This window comes from Heptranchias perlo, chromosome 9 (genome assembly GCF_035084215.1).
Source record: "Heptranchias perlo isolate sHepPer1 chromosome 9, sHepPer1.hap1, whole genome shotgun sequence".
In the NCBI taxonomy this organism is placed as follows: Eukaryota; Metazoa; Chordata; class Chondrichthyes; order Hexanchiformes; family Hexanchidae; genus Heptranchias; species Heptranchias perlo.
The window spans coordinates 43443481-43465655 of NC_090333.1; the positions used below are offsets into that span (position 1 = coordinate 43443481).

General features: G+C 42.4%; 1 protein-coding gene across 1 annotated transcript in view; it reads right to left on the bottom strand.

Moving 5' to 3' along the window:
* The window catches only part of fggy (FGGY carbohydrate kinase domain containing), a 274702-nt gene that overhangs the window by 112905 nt on the left and 139622 nt on the right, over positions 1–22175 (bottom strand). The window contains exons 7-8 of the mRNA XM_067990291.1: positions 17995–18123; positions 3714–3817 (exon numbers count right to left, since the gene is read on the bottom strand). Coding sequence (XP_067846392.1) covers positions 3714–3817; positions 17995–18123 — 233 coding nt within the window. The remainder of the gene's footprint in view (positions 1–3713; positions 3818–17994; positions 18124–22175) is intronic.

A 22175-nucleotide genomic window follows, 5' to 3' on the forward strand; every position in this document is an offset into this window, starting at 1 on the left:
ATTTACAATCCTCATCTGTATCACCAATCTACTCAGCGGATTTGATGTCCGATGCACCCATGGACATCCATTCATGGCCTACTTGCCCATGGACTGTCACCAGAGCAGGCATTACTATACTCTTTCATTTCTTGCTCAGCAGCAAAGGAAAGCGTGAAAATATTATTGGGAAGCAGGGATAGCCCAAGTTCCAAAGAGCAAGTGGAAAGCCCTATTAAAATGAAATTGATTTTTTCTGGCATCCACTTGGCAACTATAAACAGAGGCACAATTAAAACCAGGTGCAAGCCTTCGTCATTACCAGTCTGTTGTGCAATGTGTACAGTATTTCGGAGAATGGCCTTTGAGCAAAACATATATTTTAACTGCGACAGACAAAATATTAATGGGTAACCATGTATTATTTTCAGCTCTTGTGCAATCAGAGGTACCATAAAAATACCTCAGGCATGGCTAGAATTTGTCACCATTAGTTTGCAACTTTTTCTTTCTCTCTTTTCAGCAGCAGCAGCAGTAGGAAGCTACCACCTATCTGGGCTTTTGGGACAGCAGGGGCAGCAACCTGGTAAACATGGGCACACTGTGAATTGAGGGACCCAACACGCAAATGTCCTCCATACCAAAGAAGACATATACATCCACTTAGGGTTTAAGTTTGTCTGCACCTAATTTATTTAATAAGATTCTGGGAGCTGAGTTTAAGGAACTCAAACATGTAATAGAAAGACATCTAATGAATGAAAATATAATACAGAATAGTCAGTATGGATTTCAGAAGGGAAAGTCATGCTTGACCAACCTTATTGAATTCTTTGAAGAAGTAACAGAAAGAGTAGACAAGAGTAACGCAGTAGATGTAATATATTTGGATTTTCAAAAGGCCTTCGATAAGGTACCGCATTGTAGACTCATGGCTAAGGTCAGAGCATGTGGAGTCAGGGGATAGCTAGCAGAATGGAGAGCAAATTGGCTGCAAAGCAGAAAACAGGGAGTAGGGATTAAAGGTAGCTACTCAGACTGGCAAAAGGTGTTCCAAAGGGATCGGTGCTGGGACCACTGTTGTTCACAATTTACATTAACGATTTGGATTTGGGAATCAGAAGTACATTTTCAAAATTTGCGGGTAACACCAAATTGCGGGATGTAGTTAATGCAAAGGAAGAATGCGTCAAAATGCAAGAGGACATTATTTAGCTTGCAGAATGGGTGCGTAATTGGCGAATGAATTTCAATATAGATCAGTGTGAGATGGTACATTTTGGTAAGATGAATAAAGAGGCCACATACTGCTCGGATAATAAGAATTTAAACGGGATAGAGGAGCAATGGGATCTGGGGGTACAGATACACAAATCACTAAAAATAGCGACATAGGTTAATAAGGCCATAAAAAAGGCAAATTAAGCACTAGGGTTCATTTCTGGAGGGACAGAAATGAAAAGCAAAGAAGTTATGTTAAACTTGTATAGAACCTTGGTTAGACCACACTTGGAGTATTGTGCATAGTTCTGGTCTCCATATTATAGAAAGGATATAGAGGCATTGGAGAGGGTGCAAAAAAGATTCACAAAAATAATACCAGAATTGAGAGGGATATACTTATCAGGAAAGGCTTAACAGGCTGAGGCTCTTTTCTCTATTGAAGAAAAGGCTGAGGAGTGACCTGATACAGGTCTTTAAGATAATGATAGGGTGATGTAGAGAAACCGTTTCCACTTATGAGGGAGTCCAAAACTAGAGGTTATAAATATAAAATAGTCGCTACTAAATCCAATAGGGAATTCAGGAGAAACTTCTTTACCCAAACAGTGGTAAGAATGTGGGAATGCGCTACCACAAGGAGTAGATGAGGCAAAATTTTTTTTTATTCGTTCATGGGATGTGGGCGTCGCTGGCGAGGCCGGCATTTATTGCCCATCCCTAATTGCCCTCAAGAAGGTGGTGGTGAGCCGCTTTCTTGAACCGCTGCAGTCCGTGTGGTGACGGTTCTCCCACAGTGCTGTTAGGAAGGGAGTTCCAGGATTTTGACCCAGCGACAATGAAGGAACGGGATATATTTCCAAGTCGGGATCGTGTGTGACTTGGAGGGGAACATGCAGGTGGTGTTGTTCCCATGTGCCTGCTACTCTTGTCCTTCTAGGTGGGAGAGGTCACGGGTTTGGGAGGTGCTGTCGAAGAAGCCTTGGCGAGTTACTGCAGTGCATCCTGTGGATGGTACACACTGCAGCCACAGTGCGCCGGTGGTGAAGGGAGTGAATGTTTAGGGTGGTGGATGGGGTGCCAATCAAGCGGGCTGCTTTATCTTGGATGGTGTCGAGCTTCTTGAGTGTTGTTGGAGCTGCACTCATCCAAGCAAGTGGAGAGTATTCCATCACACTCCTGGCTTGTGCCTTGTAGATGGTGGAAAGGCTTTGGGGAGTCAGGAGGTGAGTCACTCGCCGCAGAATACCCAGCTTCTGACCTGCTCTCGTAGCCACAGTACTTATATGCTGGTCCAGTTAAGTTTCTGGTCAATGGTGACCCCCAGGATGTTGATGGTGGGGGATTCGGCGATGGAATGCCGTTAAATGTCATGGGGAGGTGGTTAGACTCTCTCTTGTTGGAGATGGTTATTGCCTGGCACTTATCTGGCGCGAATGTTACTTGCCACTTGTGAGCCCAAGCCTGGATGTTGTCCAGGTCTTGTTGCATGCGGGCTCGGACTGCTTCATTATTTGAGGGGTTGCGAATGGAACTGAACACTGTGCAATCATCAGCGAACATCTCCATTTCTGACCTTTTGATGGAGGGAAGGTGATTGATGAAGCAGCTGAAGATGGTTGGGCCTAGGACACTGCCCTGAGGAACTCCTGCAGCAATGTCCTGGGGCTGAGATGATTGGCTTCCAACAACCACTACCATTTTCCTTTGTGCTAGGTATGACTCCAGCCACTGGAGAGAGTTTTCCCCCTGATTCCCATTGACTTCAATTTTACTAGGGCTCCTTGGTGCCGCACTCGGTCAAATGCTGCGTGGATGTCAAGGGCATAGATACATTTAAGAGGAAGCTAGATATGCACAGAGGGGAGAAAGGAATAGAAGGGTATGCTGATAGGGTTAGATGAAATATGGAGGGAGGAGGCTCACGTGGAACATAATCGCCTGTCACACACCAGTTGGGCCAAATGGAATGTTTCTGTGCTGTAGTTTCAACGTAACTCGATGTAATACAAGGGAGGCCTATCACTGATATTTATATTTAACAATTATTAAAGAAAATATGCTTGTACCCACAGCTCCCATACCATAGACCCTAAATATGACCATTAAATTACCACAATATATTTGAATTAGGCAGCTCGGTAATGGTGAAAAGGGGAAATTTAGGTCATTGCTGCCACTTTTGTTGCTTCAGTTTTTAAAAAGATTTATGTACTGTATTACCAAATTAAACTACTTAATGAGTCTATATGGGGCACATGGTCTAGTCTAGATAATATCCTTTTTACAGCTGTGGTTTTAAACTTACTTGCTAACCTGATGACTATTGCTTGAGGTCAGTTAAATTATTTGAATGATATACTGTTGCACAAACACTGTTTCAGTGGTTACACCTGGTTAATTGCTAGTTACGACCAAAAGACTTGAATAATTCAGAAAATTTGTGAGTTACATTGTTGCATTTGTGCCAGAATGGCCGTCTAAAAGTTTGAAACATTGTTGAAAGTCCTTACCCCCATGTGGCAGGAGGATGTTCCGCAGATGAGTGCAAGCCTTGATGTAATTGGCTTGATCTCACAAGGCAAGTTGAAACCTCTTACATCTGCCCCAATCACACCTAGGGAAACAAAATACCTTTCTTGAGAAAGAGATTATCATTTTTAATTATCCAAATTTTGATGAAACTCACTTTGGGTACCCCTTATTATTCCTTTAACATCTTGTACCAAAAGGATCCATTCTTCTAGAGTGCAGGACAGCAGTATAGTGATGGCGTTTCACCATAAATAAGAGGTGGACACTAGTGCCACAACTAACTTGTGTTCACACAGTGTCAACATTAGTATGGAATCTAATTATTGGAGATGAGATTTTGTACCAGTATCTCAGAATGTAGGTTTACACTGAGCGTTTTGCAACTGAGTTGGCTCTAATGTGAAGCTTGTAATGTCTCAGGCTCTAATCTGGTTCTCTATCATCAAAGCAGGAATGATGTAAACACTTTTCTGTCACAATTAGTTATAGCATTTGTAATGTTTTCTGCATCTCCATTTTATCATTGTCATGATGGGTAGAACAAAAGAATCCTTTGAGTTAAAATTGCAACAAAAGTTCTCTGACAAAACAACTCTCAAACCATTAGAAATTACTGTGATACCACAAAGGCCCACAGTCTACTGCTCTCAATTCTAAGATCACTTAATTCAAATTGTCTGATAATTTAATTTTTTCAGCACTAAATTCCCACTTTGCGGTGCTATTTATCTTGCTTAACTCAAATTATTGTGTAATTCAAATTTTTATTGCAAAAATTACTTTCAATTATCAGGAATCGTCTTCGCCTTCAGAGCCTGTGAAACATGATACAAAGACCTACACAAACCTCATGGCCTTCAGAGTCTAAGTAATGTCATACAGTGAAGACCTATATGGAACAGTATGCTTTCAGATCTGTAAAATACTCAGTAACATTGTCAAAAATCTTTGATCCTGATCTTGGCCTGACACAGATGTGTTCTAGGAAAGGGGAATTATTTTTCTCCATTCTCAGTGAATGGCTACTCATCAACATTTGATTCTCCAATGAGAAAATTAAGCAGGTTGTGGATTTTTTTCAAGATGTCAGAGACCCATGTTTGTAGTACCAAACTCCTTTGTGGTGTATAATTTGGGTAAAGATATTAGTACTGTATTATCCTCCCATATAGTGTGCAATGAGCTGGGAGACACGTAGAAGCTGTTTGTATAGACAGTCCAGCAAATCTGAAAGGATTCTAGTTCTATTTTTCAGCTGAGAGACTTTGAATGATATTGGCTCCCTAAGCTTTACTGTTCAAATATGTTTTGCTGTTAGTGTTAAATTCTATAGAAGTATTCTTAGTGGGATTTGTTGGGATTTGTTGAATACAAGTCTGAATGCAATTCACAGCAGTTTGAGGGGTCTTAACCTCAGTAAAGATTCAGGGGGGCAATGGCCCGAGGAGCTGACACAATTTTCCCTTTTCGTAGAGGAATGAAAGTATATAGAGCAGTATCTCCTGAATAATTCATTATACAATACTTACGTTCACATATTTTGACAATTTCTTATTTCTGACAAAATGCAGTTCTTAAAACATCATACTGCATTCTTCAACATTTGGGCTATTCTCTGGAGTTACGCATGGGCTATTTCTCACTCCTGTTGAATGAGAGCCTTGGTAAGCCACCAAAAATTATGTAAAGTGCACATGCTTGCAATTTCCAAGGGTTTGGCTGGGAATCTGCAGGCAATGCTCTAGACCCTCCAAAAAAGTCACAGTGGAAAGCCATTCTTGACCTTTGAGTTGTTCTTTCTTAAAGCTGGTTCAGGACGGTATCTCATTTTTTTTACTTTTTGGGGCTCCTTTTTCATTTTGTTTGGTGCATTTTTGAATTTTTCTTTTGCATTTTTTTTCATTTGTTTTAGGACGCTTAAAGCTCATTTTAAGCACCCCAAAGTGTGAAGATAGACATTCTTCTGAGAAAGTCTCATCTGCCAAAGTGAGGTATGTTCAGCTCAGTTTACAGATTATGGATGCAGGCAAGTGGGCACAGAGCTTCTCTTGTGCAGCCAGGAGACCCTCCATAGGTTGTCCTCTTCTTCCAAACACCTCAGAAAGGGCAATTTCTACTGGAAAATCCATTCGTTCCTGTAATGCTGCTGGATAGATTTTAAAAAATGTAATAATTGGCACAAAGGCTCATGAGAACCTAAAGGCCGCAGGAAAAAAAATCAAAATAAAAATGAAGGAATAGTGGCTAAAATACACTTATCTTTATGTAAATGTCCTTTCCATGATCTCCAAAATACTTATCACCACCCAGCAATCCCGGACACCCATTTCAAATGGGTATTCTTTATATCTGGTACGTTGCAGGCCAGAACAACAGTAAAAAAATGCCCACAAATTAATATTTAAATGAAGCTTCCGCCTGTTTGTGGTGCTGGTCCCGTGCACTGGGAAATGCATCAGAATACAAACTCAGCACATTTCTGAAGGCCCATTTTCTGCTGTCGGCTACCTGATTTACACTGCAATAATAGGTGGCTAGAATCAGAAAGCTCTGGCTTGTGTTTCCACTAAAAACAGTAAAGTGCTACTACATTCTGCACCCCTTTGAGGGTTAAAGGCCTTCATGTCATTCCACAGGCTGATAGAAACATTCCTGCTGCTAACAAACAACCTATCAATCCAGCCTTTCATTCTTTCTTTGAATTATTTCAACTTTAATGAAATGTTTGGGGTGTTCTGTTTATTAGTAATTCTGCAAAATTATCTAAATACCAAAAAAAAATCAGCAGTCACATGGTTATCAGTTAAGTCAACTGAGAACCTGCCTGTGGGCAAGTAGTGTAATGGGGTATGCAGTATTACTGGCAGTGCAATTTCACATATAACAGAAATTGTGGGAGGATAACCTGTCTTTATGATAAAAGCCAGAAGTACATGCATGACACATAAGGACTCCCCGCACAAGGAACCGCTGGCTGCCAACCCACTTTCTAACACTTCATAGTAAGCAGATCCATCCACTAGAACCCAGTGCACCGATAAATTAGAAATATACAATATATATGCTAGCCTTAGAATAAACTAAAATATTATAGCCTGAACTTTCCGCTTGGCTCTTCTGGGGGAGGAAGTGCAGCATGGCAGAAGCCTATGCAATCGATCACTCCTGTGTATTTTGTCATTTGCAAAATGTTTCAACATGCCTGCCCATATGTGAGGGTATTATATGACCCCTCACCCCTATCACTTCTTTCCTACTTTCCACAACATGTTGACTATTTACTGGATACAGTTCCCCTCCTGTACTTCATCCAAGTGATAGTATTCATGCATGAGCCTTGACAATGAGTGTCAGAAGCTATTACTCATTGTCAACACACATGCATGTCATCAAGGGCCACTGGAGTTATTAGAAACAAGAACCCTGGAGTACTTATGCCAATTGTGGCACTGCTACTGCCACCCAGTTTGATATTAGTTAATTCAAACCAGTTGGAGGATTGAACCTGTGGCCTCCCTAATCTGTATAACCCAGCTAATCTTGGGATAAACTCAATAAGCCATCAGTGCAGTCTTGTTACATTTTAATTAACAAAAACAGGGAAGTTATTTTATAATTAGCTGCTAAAGTTAGTAAATATAGTGTTATAGTGTTTGATACTTAAACACTCCAAATTCTGATTAGCTTTATACCTATTTCTGAACACAAGGGAAATGACCTGGGAAGCTCTCCATCTCAGTTGCACCATCAGAGAGAAGCACTGAGCACAGCCTAACTGCTGCCTTACAATGACGAAGGGAAATCCCAGGTCGTGTCAGTATGCGTTCCCTTCCCTGCACAACCTTTACTACCTTGGATCAAGAGCGGCACTGGCAGAAGCTTGAATTAGGGACAGCTAAACAGAACAAAGGGTACATTAAAAGCAAGGGGAAGAATGTTTAAATATATTTTTTGAAAATCTGTTACACTACTCTTACATGTTAAATTATTATTGATTCTATCCGCTGCTAATTATTTTTGTGGCCTAAGGGGTGTATTTGATACAATGTAGTCACAGTAATATATGGCTAAAAAAAAGAACTGAAGGAGCAAGGAATAGAACGGTGGTCATTATTTGAAACATGATGCATGTAAATTAAGCTGGTGTTTTTTTCAGAGAAAGTCCCCTGAAAGAATGTTCTATTCTTTGCAATCCCAGATGGTACTACCAGTCCCTGCAAGCAGTTATCTGTGGTAATATTCTGTGCTTCTGCATCCTGTCTGAGACATGCACATGGGAAAGAGAGCTCTGTTCCTCAGTAGCACACAGACAGAGGGAGAGTCCCTCAAACAAACAGTACTCTATGAGTCATGTGTCTCGGGGTGAATTACTCTGGGACAGAAACCAAACCTTAGCCACTAAACCTTGCTAATGGGACGTGGGCACAGTAAGAGCAATATAATCCCAAGAGCAGTGGATAGGCTTTGTCACATAACACTTTGTCACATCATTTTTAACACTTAATAATCTTAAGTGATATAGAATAAACCACAAGTGGGAGAGACTTACAGGGATATGCTTCTGAAATGAATTGTGGAGAGCAAAGCTCAAAGGTTCCTAAGATCATTGTAATTTAAAGAGCGTACTACAGCCATAATGTCCTTTTTTTATTTTTCTATTTTACAAATACAATGTATCTTGTGTTGTTGCTATTTTTCACTGTACCACGGAATCGTCTGGCTACTGTTCAAGTGCACTAAAGGTTATTTACTGATTTAAATGATCAGTAACAGGAAGAGGGTTATGATTAAAATACTTTTGATAGTAAGACCACATAACAGGAAAAAGGGAATTTACAGGGAAATAAAACACTCCCTTTCACTGAGAGATGGCACTTGAGCGATATATTATATGAAACATGTGTTATTTCTTACCTCAGTTGATATCAGCTGATCTCCAACATTTGGCCTGCCGCTGTAACATCCCTGACCAATTTAACACATTCTCTGATATCAAAATCCTAATTTTTGTAACTTATTTTCTGTCTCTAAATCAGATGAGATACAGTCCAACAAACCAAGTACATTGTTTGACAGGAAACTGCTATCCATATCTGTGTCGCTGTGTCTTACGTTTCTAAACTAGTGGAGTAAGCATGGGAACAGAAATCTGTCTGCTGTGTTCTGCTCTAGGGCAGGGCCTAACTCAAGTCTCATACATGAGATTCTTGAGTCACTTACTAGGGATGAGTAGCTGAGGTGGTTTCCTGTTGTATTCCTCATGGTTTTTATCTTAAACTAGGTGGGCTGCAACCAAGGCTAAAGAGCCCCACCTACCCTTTATGACGGGGGAACACCCGCATCCATCAGACACAAGTGCCCCCGCTGGACATCAATCCAGTGTTCAGAGCCGGCGCTCCAGTCTCCATTAGCCGGGGCTGTTTGGAGTGGGACCCGAATCCAGCCCTTTTGACTAAGAGGTTGGAATACTACCACTGAGCCAGCAGTCACTCCATCTGGACACAAATACCCCGTTGGATATCAATCCAGTATTTAGAGACTATATTCTAGTCTCCACTCACCGAGCTGTCTGGAGAGGGGTTCAAATCCTTCATCTTATGACTCAGAGGCAGGAATGCTACCACTAAGCCAAAAGCTCGCTCTGGGGGCAGACATATTGAGGCTGATTTTCCTCTGCATTGCATAGAATTACATAGAATGCACAGAAACATGCCATTTGGCCCAACAGGTCCATGCCAGTGTTTATGCATGAGACGAGCCTCCTCCCTCCTTCATCTGACCATATCAGCATATCCTTCTATTCCTTTCTCTCTCATGTCCTTATCTAGCTTCCCCTTAAATGCATCTATGCTAGTCGCCTCAACTACTCCTTGTTGTAGCGAGTTCCACATTCTAACTATTCTCCCTGAATTCCCTATTAGATTTATTAATCACTATCTTATATTTTATGGCCCCTAGTTCTGATCTCCCCCACAAGTGGAAACTTCTCTACATCTACCCTATCAAATCCTTTCATAATCTTATAAGGTCCCACATGGCAGACTCGCCAAAAAAGTAAAAGCCCATGGGATCCAAGGGAAAGTGGCTAGTTGGATTCAAAATTGGCTCAGTGGCAGGAAGCAATGGGTAATGGTTGACGGGTGCTTTTGCGACTGGAAGGCTGTTTCCAGTGGGGTTTCACAAGGCTCAGTACTAGGTCCCTTGCTTTTTGTGGTATATATTAATGATTTGGACTTGAATGTGGGGGGGCTTGATCAAGAAGTTTGCAGATGATACAAAAATTGGCCATGTGGTTGATAGTGAGGAGGAAAGCTGTAGACTGCAGGAAGATATTAATGGACTGGGCAGAAAAGTGGCAAATGGAATTCAATCCAGAGTAGTGTGAGGTAATGCATTTGGGGAGGGCAAACAAGGCAAGGGAGTACACAATAAATGAGAGGATACTGAAAGGAAGTGAGGGACCTTGGAGTGCATGTCTACAGATCCCTGAAGGTATCAGGACAGGTAGATAAGGTGGTCAAAAAGGCATATGGGATACTTTCCTTTATTAGCCAAGGCACAGAATATAAGAGCAGGGAGGTTATGCTAGAACTATATAAAACATTGGTTAGGCCACAGCTTGAGTACTGCGTTCAGTTCTGGTCACCACATTACAGGAAAGATGTGACTGCAGTAGAGAGGGTACAGAGGAGACTTATGAGGATGTTGCCAGGGCTGGAGAATTTTAGCTATGAGAAAAGATTGGATAGTCTGGGGTTGTTTTCTTTGGAACAAAGGAGGCTGAGGGGAGATTTAATTGAGGTATACAAAATTATGAGGGGACTAAATAGAGTGAATAGGGAGGACCTATTACCTTTAGCAGAGGGGTCAGTGACCAGGGGGCACAGATTTAAAGTAATTGGTAGAAGGATTAGAGGGAAGCTGAGGAGAATTTTTTTCACCCAGAGGATGGTGGGGGTCTGGAACTCACTGCCTGAAAGGGTGGTAAAGGCAGAAACCCTCAACTCATTTAAAAAGTACTTGGATGTGCATTTGAAGTGCCGTAACCTACAGGGCTACGGATCAAGTGCTGGAAAGTGGAATTAAGCGGGATAGCTCTTTTTCAGCCGGCACGGACACGATGGGCCAAACGGCCTCCTTCTGTACCGTAACTTTCTATGATTCTATGATTCAAACGAGCTGAGCGTTGATCGAGTGATATCCCTTTCTATTGATGAACATTCCTGGCTCATGTGCAGGTGCTCGGATTGCTACGTGTATGCAATTGATTGCACCCTGTACCCCTGGGAAGCCAGCCGGAGAGTGGGAACTCACTGCCCTCTCAGTCTGGCTGAGGTCGTCTATGGGGAAGTTGACGTCATGGGTCACAATGCTAAACAATCCATCGGTGACCTGTCGTATACACTTGTGAGCAGATGACTGAAAGACCCCGGCGATGTCAACGGTGGCGACCTGGAAGGATCCAGAGGCAAAGAAATTGAGGGCAGTGGTGACTTTAACTGCCACAGGCAATGCGATGCCACCAGGCCCAGCCAGGAGCAACTCTGCATGAAGGAGCACCTGCCGAGTCACTCTAGCGCTTGTCGGCACTGCTCCACAGAGGTGTCCAGGAAGCTCAGCTTCTGCCTGTTGACCCTCTCACGAGGGTAGTGTCTCTTGTGACATTGGGCCCTCCGTTGTTCCCCTCTCTGTTCTTCTGCAGGTCTCCATGGCGTACCTCTGTCTTGTGAAGCTGGAACTACCAGAACTGCACGCAGATGGCGATGTGCCTCCTCCTCAGATATACTGGTGAATGCAGCCATTGAGCCCCCCCATCCTGATGTTGTCAGTTTGAGGGGGACCAAAAAGTAGGTAAATATGTATAAACAGAAGAATTCTGAGTGTGAACCAAGAATTCTCAGTCTAAACACAAAGATCTCCCAGCCAAACGTTTGTCTGAGAGAATTGAGTGCCCTGCTGCAATAACTCACCTTTTATCCCCATATGTCAATCGGTGATTTAAATGGTCAAATGGCTGCTGGCTGCAACCCGCCACCGTTTCCATGGCGTGTTGCCACGGGAAACACATTAAGGCAGAGTTAAAATCCTTTCCCTGCATCAATAAACGTAAAATTAAACATTTCAATAAATTTAAATACCTTAATTACTGCTTTAAATATCGGCCCGCCAGCTTTAATTGCCGGTGGGACTCCTGGTTTCCTGAAGCGCGCGTATGCACCCAAATGCGTCTGGGTCGTAGGCGTTTTTGGCGGGTTGCAGCCAGGATTCCTTCCCTCTCCAGAAATCCGCTATTTTGATTGCCCCCATCGCAGCCACCGTGTTCTAATGCAAATTAAATTTAAAACACCTAAAAGTGATGGCATCAAGCCTGCACGGTGATTTCCTGCATTTCTTCTAGTTGCAGGTCATGTGCTGAGAACACCCACATAACTTAGGCATTCTGCTCAACAACATTGTGTCTAAATGCTCAGTAGATTAAAGATACAGGCACCAACTTCAAAGAAAATGAGGAATCTCTCCTTTAGCTGGTTGCTTTCCTTTGGAAAAATGATTGTCATTCAACCTAACAAACAAGGTATCAAGTGACTTGATGTATGCAGCAGTGCTGTACAGACTGGCTAGTCTAATAGATGTGCCCAAGGCAGCTTCAAAAGAGTCGGTTACATAGAAGTTCAAGGTAGTAATGTCTTTCATCACTGTGGGCAGAGCTGTCTGAGGCCTGGATAATATTTGTAGGTTGAACTGCTGGAGGAGGCTAAATGCCACCAGATGAAAAGTAGGTGGTGAAGATAGATCTCCTTGAGCATGCCCAAATAACTCTGGTGATGAGTGGATTGGCTCAGAGAGCCTTCAATGCAGGTGCATAGGCCTCTACTCATTCATGTGGAAGTTCTCCTTATCCCCTAGTTCCCCAAAAAGAGGAATTCCCAGAGGCATGCCCATCCTACCAGTGGAGGCTGTTTTAACTGACAGTGAATCTTCTTTGAGTGGTAGTACATGAAAAAGGAAATGTGTGAAAAAAGTAAAATGAAAAATTATATTTCTGACTGCAAAAAACTAACAAACTAAATGCAATTCAAAAAGGCAAAAATAATAGTAGCTCAGTCAGAAAGCAGCAACACACTTCTTTCAGAAACATCACTGAAGGCCAGTAAGTGAGTTTTGTTAATGCGCTTATTTTATACTGGCTTTGAGTGATGACGTTGCTTTTCTGGAAGAAACCATCAAAAATGTAGGGGTGAAACCTTATTTACATAATTTCTGGATCCTTAAAGGCTCGAACAACAGCCTCCACTGACACTAGCCCGGTCTGGAAAAAAAAGGGCAGTGTGCTTCTGGTTGCCTTTTGCAGTAAAGCAGATTATGTAATAACTGTGATTTTTGATTTGCCAAGAAAATGCCTATATTCTAACAGTCTGCTTCTTTGATGATTGTACTGTAGCGGACTCATTGAAATCACTTCATTAATAAATAAAAGTTATTTTTAATCACACTCAGCTTATTCCTGTGCATAACTGAGGTAGAGGGAGTGGGTAAGTGAGAGCCTGTAGATGAACGAAAGGTAACAAATGCAAAAATACAATGCTAGTACCCATTAGAACTGACCAGATTTGTACAGGAAAGTCAAAGTGTGTAATCCAATGTGTGACACATGAAAAGTCCTCAGACAACCTTACAGCTCTTGCGTAGCTTCACATGCATGCCCTTACTGCAGAAGGGAAAACTTTCTAACTGCAGCGTAGATCTGGAACTATTGTTGCATTAGCTTCTGTAATTGTGAGCCCAAAAGGGAAGATTCCAAAAAACCTAGCTGCGTGGTACACATTCTTTTATCCTGTTCATCTTTTCATCCTGTTTCCAGGAGCAGACCATCCATGAATTGTCTCTTGGCATTTAATCAGTTAAATCAAATTTCTGTAGCCTGGTGGCAGACTCGTAAACCCAGTCTGGGCTCCCAGAATCCAAACTAAAAGAAAAGAATAGTATAAAAGCAGATTTACTCACACATATGATATGAAATGCAGAGAATGTCAATCTCCCAAAGCAGTGAGAGAACAAGTGCCGAACACTGTAATTGGCAACACTGAGACCTTAGGCATCCAGATCCAGCAGTCTGTCACTCCCCAGGCTGGACAGGCTGGGATTGAAAAGAGCAATGGCACCAGGCTTTACCTTCATCATAGACACCCATTGGACTGCTCTGATGAGTCTACTGGTAATCTAGTTGGGATGCCAGCACTGGGTGCACGATAAGACAAGGATCCAATGAGCACCTTCATTTCACCTTCTCCCACTTCAGCTAGACCCCTTAAATGATTGGAGAAGAATATAAGAATGGGGGGCGCTGGCAGTTACAACACTGCCAGATGTTATTAAATATAGAGATTTGTATTTCTCCTTTGTATGGACAGTGTCTATCGGGTAAGGCCATGGAAAAGTAATAAGTGCTGGAAGGGGGTGAAAGATGGCACTTCAGTGGAAGGATTGTATGGCACATTCTTGGGGCAACAATATGTGGAAGTTCTTTGGGAAAATAAATTTTGTATGTGGCAAGAAGTGTCCATTACAGGGACTAGTTATCAGCATTCCAGACCAATTTTCACATCTGTACATTATCTCGGTCCATGTCATCCTTGTCCTTGACCTCATCCTCATCCTCTTCCTATGGACCGTGAGTCCCATAGGCCAGTTCCTCATCCTGCTAGATGCTCATTTCCCTTTGAATAGTCAAATTGTGCAGTGTACAGAAAATGATGATGATTTTGGAGACCTTGATTGGAGCAGCACCTCCATCTCAATAGTCTGAACAACAGAATTATTTCTGTAGCATCACTATGGCGTGGTAACAATGAACATCATTGTATTTACAGTCTGCTGCTTGTGGAGGTTTCTAACTGGGGTCATGAGCCAAGGCTACAAAGAGCAGCCCTGGTCTGCCAACAGCCATCTGGTTATTTTCTCAGAAAAGTCAAATAATGCAGGCATCTTGGATTACTGCAGAATAAAGGCATCATGGCTACTCCCTAGATAACGGGCATTGATGTGCACAAAAATGTTTCTGTGGTTTTAAAGAATCTGTGCATTTATGGAGTAGATCTCCTTCCTGTTGATATAAGCATTGATGTTAAAGTATGGAGCTCTGACAGTCACATTGGTTCCATCCATAACACCCTGAATGAACTCTTGGGAAGCCTGCCAGACGGTGAATGGTCTGTACCCTCTCCAGTTAGTGTCTCCTTTCTACTAGGAAAGTTATGAAGGTGTTTCCTGCAAACATGGCATCACTCACTTGCTTTATACAGGAATGAACGGCAGTCTGGATTATCTGGCAGATATCCCTTGAAGGATCCTGTTACATAGAAACTTAATGTTGCAGTGACCTTCACAGTTATGGGCAAAGCTGTCCAAACCTTTGAAGTTGTCAGGCTGCAACAGACAACATAGACTGTCACTGTCTTTGCAGTACACGAGGCACTAGGACTGCTCTTTTTCGACATACAATGCAATGCAGCGCTCTATGAGCACAGGTTGTTAGGTATTGACGCAGCGAGCACATGCCCTGAGGTGTTTTGGACCTGAACATGTTGGAGTATGAATTTGTCTTGGGTGGTAACACAGAATGGGTAATGGAGAATCGGCCGCTTGGTTTACACTCTGTCCAATTTTCGGGCCTGTTTTGCACTATCGCCCAAGGCAAATTTATATCCCGTTGCGTCCTCATACATTAGTCATCATCATCCAATTCATGCAGCCCTATGGCAACAGCCAAAGGGATTCCCATCCTGTTAGCTGCAACTCGTGCTGCAGCAGGATTTACCTAGGCTCCAGAAAAGTATGTCTTAGCCAAACATAGTCATTTGGCAAAAAAAAGAGGAAGAAAAAAGTATGCAGGAAGGTCAATGCACGAACAGTGAAATGCCCACAGCCTAAAAACTAGATTTCAAAACACTCTTGCCCTGAAATTCTTGGGCCTAGAAGGGTGCTGCTGAAGCATAGAGGGGCTGTGGAGGCAGAATTGGGGCAGGACTCAGTTCTGTCATTTTATTTAAAAATTCCAGCGGAACTGGAGGGGGGGCACTTCTCGTGTCCGTCCCCATTCTCAGGGTTCTGCTCTTCCCTTGGCTTCGAGTGGGCCTTCTCCTCCACCTACTTCATGGTTAGGACTCCAAGGCTGGAAAAGTTGGCAGCGTGCAGTAGGCAGGTCTAAAAGTAACATGCTCTCTTAATTCAACCAGGCATCTGAAATACTGCTTCAAGATGTCATCACTGCCTCCCTGCTGAAGCAAACCCTTGAACATTCCCAGGTAAGTATGCCTGGGACTGTATCCTTAGCAGTGCGATTAAGGAGGGGGATGTATGGGCAGCCTGCCTCTAGTGCAAATAAACCTGCATTTTATCCATCTTTCACTGTTTTCTTCCTCCTCCAAAAAACAGAGAGAGGAAAATCCATAGAAATTCCTATATTTCAATTTTTAGTTGCAACAAACAAAAATCCAAAGAAAATGACACTATAAAACTCCACCTATCAAGAATCCTGCAGCTCAAGCTGTAACAACTAACTATAACTCAATGCCCAGAAACTGCCTGGCCTTCATCTCTAATTGTATCTGGGCAACCTGAGTGCAGAGCACATTCAGATGGGAAAATTGGGAAATCACAGGCAGCTTTATTTCAAGAACAATTTGGCTTGGAATTAGATAATATGGATCTCTGTCCTATCTCCTAGGTCTCCCTTCACTGTTTCATGCTGGTGTAAATTACCCCACTGGTTGGAAAATCTACTCTTGCGCAATAGAAGAATTGAAAGAAACAAGATTTTCATTGCCCCGTCAGGCATGGAGGAGATCAAGATGTAGGGATTCAGCCACTGCACTGTGAGAGGCATGTGCACCAAGTGCATGAAATATGAAAGAAATAGACAACTGTAGAGTGGAATCATTGGCAAAGGATTGGATACGATTGGAAGGTGACTGGCAGGGGCCATTATATGGAGAAGGAACAGAGTGGGAACAATACAGAACCTAAAAGAACCCCTGAATTAATGGAAAGACAATCAGAGGATGAACTACCTAATCTAACACATGGAGCAATTTGAGAGGAAAATGGATTGCTTTATGATAGCTTAGTAGGAGGTCATATGATGGTAACTGTTTAAAAATGGATGTGTTAAAAGCTTTGGAGATGTTCAAGGCGATGAAAAATAATTCATCAAAGTGTTCAAAAAACTCCAGAAGTACAGAACACACATAATTATACACACATGCAAACACACTCATTTAACAAGATGAGAAAGATCATACCGCCCATCCTAGCTCATCCATTCAGAAAGAACCTACAGTCCCTCCCATATGAGCATCAAACTATTTCTTAAATGACTCTAAGGCTTTTGGCTCTGCTACCATTCCCAACAGTCCATTCCACACTCTAAGACAACAAGCTCGCCAGTGGAGCAGCCATGTCAGAAACTATACTGGTGATCATTAGGTGGAACTTTCAAGGTAATAGATAATTAAAAAGTTAACAACATCTTCCATGACTTTAGAAAATACTGAGGTAGGAGTATTTGGGTACTGGTTGTAAGGAAAAGAGGGACTTCCTTTCTTGGGGATAGGAAGAACATGAGCAAGTTTCCAATGTAAAGGGCACGTAAACTAGGAGTAAAGGAGACTGAATTTTCTCTTCTTTCTCCCCCACCTCCACTGACTCGTATTGAGGTACAGTACCATAGTAATGGTCTCCCTTCAGTACCTTGCCCCATTGCCAATCTTCATGTGAGCCTAAACAGTGAGTGTCTGCATGCTATTCGACTGTAGATTGTGTCTCAGCCAAGGAGAATACTGTCTTCACCAAAAGTGCACACAAAGTACACTTTCCAGCATCGACCGCTAGATATTAAATGAGGACACTGATAGATTTTTCCAGTGCAGATCCTTCTTCAGAACTCCAGTTCTGATGAAGGGTCTACACCAAAAAATTTAACTTTTTTTTGTACAGATGCTGAAGGACCTGTTGTGTGTTCTCAGCATTTTCTGTTTTTATTTCTGATATTCAGCATTTTCAGCTTATTTCTTTTTATTAGTATTGGCATTAAATGGAGTCATGTAATTTAAAAAAGAACAAATAAAAGTAATTTGGAGAGAAATTTCTCTAAGATTCATGAAAAACATGCCAAAGAAATGATCAAAGAAAAAGAAATTTATATAAAATATTATTGAAATCATTCACTGCTTTGCTCCCGTCCTCCTTTCCCCAGGTTACCTAAACCTCCTGCATGGGCGTCGATCAGAGATACTGCCACAGCAATTCCCTTCGGTAGTCCCAGTGCTTGAGCAGCTTCTGATGTCAAGCCATTTCCCACACGGCTGCCAGGAGACAACACATGGTTCCCTGGATCAGACAGAAAAAGAAAACTGTTAGCTAATAGAACAAACATCACATTCATGTGGACCTGAGACAGGTTCCTTTAGACAAGGTACTGAAACTTGCAGACGTAAATACCTCTGAAATGAATAATTGAAAACTGATACCTGCTTACCTTTAGCAAAAGCTCTCTTAACCTCTGAAATCCTGGGGCGTTTTGCAACACAATTGCATTCCCTGCAGGCTTTCATTTTTATTACAGAACCTGTATACTTTATGAATATATCATGTACAGTGTGGTAAATTATATGATTTAGCACTCCTGGCACAGAGTATAAAATTAGTGGGTGGAAAAATCATGTGGACTGTGAAATGGGCATGGTAACCTCCTCAACCAAATTCATGATATGCAGGCCCATCACTCGAAGCTCCGCACTGGGAACACTAAATCATAAAATTTGCCCCAGCTTTAGCTTTTTTTCCCAATTTTTCCCTCATTGCCTGAATGGGGCATGGTTTCATGGTACCAGCAGCCCTTGGATACTTCACACAAGTGGCATTGTTCACATGAGCTGAGACAGTGATTGTCCGCAGACTATTCAGCCACACTTCATTTTGTCCATACATGCACACTTCCCATCATGAGTCACTGGTAGCTATCAGGAGCAGAAAGTCTGGCAGATTTTTTTTTTCCCTCTTCACTAGCCTGGTCCAATTGTAGCTTCTCCACTAATGCTCCAGCTGAGATCAGCTAACAGGCGATGGATCAATCATGGACCCTTCTTGGTCTATTTAGCTTAGTACTACATGACAAAGAGCATTTACCCAGTTAATCATCAGTGAAGCACAGATGACATTCACCATACCAGAATATCTAGCTTGATGACAATACATTTTAAAAGTTATTAAAATAAGTTACTTCCTTAAAAGTTTAGAAATTAATGTAATTCCTTGATAATAAACTAAAAGCAACATTGCATGTAGTGCAGGGGTTATGTTACTGGACTAGTAATCCAGAGGCCTAATCCAGGGAATGAGAGTTCAAATACCACCATGGCAGTTCGAGAATTTTAATTCAGTTTTAAAAATCTGGAAATAAAAAGTTGGTACCAGTAAAAGTGACCATAAAGATATCAGATTTTCCTAAAAACCCAACTTGTTCACTAATGTCCTTTAGGGAAGGAAACCTGCTGTCATGACCCAATCTGGCCGATACTCCAGTTCCACACTAATGTGGTTGACTCTTAAGTAGCCTAGCAAGCCACTTACCTGTATCAAACCGCTACACCACACGGACTGCAGTGGTTCAAGAAGAAGACCCACCGCCACCTTCTCAGGGCAACTAGGGATGGGCAATAAATGCCAGCCTTGCCAGAGATGCCAACAACCCAAGATTGAATTAAAAAAATGTTCCTCAGTGCTATATATTCTTGGCAAAAAGCATTATTTTGTGGTTTAGACTACTAATCATAGTTCGTCTTGATGGGCCTTCAAATTCACCCAGAATATTTGTTTAGGTAATTGGAAAAACACTCAGTATGTCTGGCTGGATGAAGTGAATTCAGCATGGAAATAATAATATTTTTTGTTATGTGATCAAAGGAAATCATGTTGCCTTTTAAATAGAGCTGTCAGTTTTGTATGAATTTTTTCCTGTTCTTTCCAATAATTTTGTTTGAACATTTCCCCTCTGTTTCTTCCTCTACATCACACACAAACACACACGCGCTCACACACATACGCTCACACACACACCTTTCTCTTTTTCTCTGCCTCTTATGGGAGATGAGAAGGGAATTTATTTAATCTGGAACCAACCTAGCTTATGGCTCATTAAATGATGTAAAATGCGTGTAAACCAGTGGTGTTGGACAGTGCAGTGTTAGAACAGTGTCCTTTCTTCCATCGGATGTGTATTAGGATCTTGCACATTGGGATGAAAATATTATTTTTCTGATCCTATGTACCCCCAGTGAAATGAGTTTGAGGAGTTACAGTTGTGGGTAAGAGGTATGATTGGACATGACTGCAATCACATCTACAGTTGAAGGAACAGCTGGCACTAACTGACAAGGCTCACATGTGAAGAATGGGTACTTGGGCAGTTCCATGTAGTATGGAAGTCCCCAGCGTACATGGAACTATATCTCAACACCTTCAGGAGAGGGAGCAAAAAAATGCCAGAGAAAAGTGAGAATTTTTTTTGAAGTGGGAATTGTCCTCAACAAAGGAGAACAAAATACAGAAAACATAAGAGATTTTATTTTTGAGTAAAAGGCAGAGGTTCCTTATCAAAATTTCCCTGTAGTTTACTTTCATTGATCCCATCAAACTGCTGACCACCCAACTTCCCTTCCTGGCCCCCATGTCAGCTGATATTGTTACTGCTTCTCTCTCCTCAGGTACTGTCCCCCTCAAATCTGCTGTCATCACACCCCTCCTCAAAAAACCCACCATTGACCCCTCTGTCCTTGCAAACTACTGGCCCATCTCCAACCTCCCTTTCTTCTCCAAAGTCCTTGAACGTGTATCGCCTCCCAAATCCGTGCCCATCTTTCCTGCATTTTCATGTTTGAATCCCTCCAATCAGATTTCCGCCCCTGCCAAAGTACTGAAATGATCTTTATCAAAGTCACAACTGACATCCTATTTTCACATCGTTCACCTGACGAAGGAGGAAGCCTCCGAAAGCTTGTGAATTTAAAATAAAATTGCTGGACTATAACTTGGTGTTGTAAAATTGTTTACAACAGACATCCTATGTGACTGTGACAATGGTAAACTATCCCTCTTCATCGTCCTCGACCTGTCTGCAGCCTTTGACACGGTTGACCACATCATCCTCCTCCAATGCCTCTCTTCCATCATCCAGCTGGGTGGGACTGCGCTCGCCTGGTTCCATTCTTATCTATCCAGTCGTAGCCAGGGAATCACCTGCAATGGCTTCTCTTCCTGCTCTCGCACTGTTACCTCTGGAGTTCCCCCAAGGACCTATCCTTGGCCCCCTCATATTTCTCATCTGCATGCTGCCCTTCAGTGACATCATCCGAAGTGTCAGATTCCACATGTACACTGATGTCACTCAGCTCGACCTCACATCCACCTCCCTCAACCCCTCCACTGGCTCTCATTTGTCGCATCACTTGTCTGTCTGGATGAGCAAATATTTCCTCCAACTAAATATTGGGAAGACTGAAGCCATTGTCTTTGGTCCCCGCTGCAAACTCCGTTCCCTAGCCACCAACTCCATCCCTCTCCCTGGCCACTATCTGAGGCTGAACCAGACCATTTGCAACCTTGGAGTCCTATTTGACCCTGAGATGAGCTTCCGACCGCAGATCCGCTGCATCACCAAGACCGCCTACTTCCACCTCCATAACATCGCCTATCGCTGCCGCTGCCTCAGCTTATCTGCTGCTGAAACCCTCATACATGCCTTTGTTACCTCCAGACTGGATTATTCCAATGTCTCCTGGCTGGCCTCCCATGTTCCACCCTCCATAAACTTGAGCTCAGCCAAAACTCTGCTGCCTGTATCTTAACTCGCACCAAGTCCTGTTCTCCCATCACCCCTGTGCTTGCTGACCTACATTGGCTCCCAATCCAGGAAAGTCTCGATTTTAAAATTCTCATCCTTGTTTTCAAATCCCTCCGTGGCCTCGTCCCTCCCTATCTACGTAACTTCCTCCAACCCTACAATCCTCCAAGATCTCTGCGCTCCTCCAATTCTTGCCTCTTGCTCATCCCCGATTTTAATCGCTCCACCATTAGCAGCTGTGCCTTCAGCCACCTAGGCTCTAATCTCTGGAATTCCCTCCCTAAACCTCTCCACCTCTCTCTCCTCCTTTAAGATGCTCCTTAAAACCTACCTCTTTGACCAAGCTTTTGGTCATCTGTCCTAATACCTCCTAATGTAGCTTGGTGTCAAATTTTGTTTGATATTGTTCCTGTGAATTGCCTTGGGACGTTTTATTACATTAAAGGTGCTATATAAATGGAAGTTGTTGTTGTTGTTGTTGATGTTATAGGCCCCTAGTCTAAGCTATGTATTCCTGATACAGTTAAGCCCCGCTAAAGTC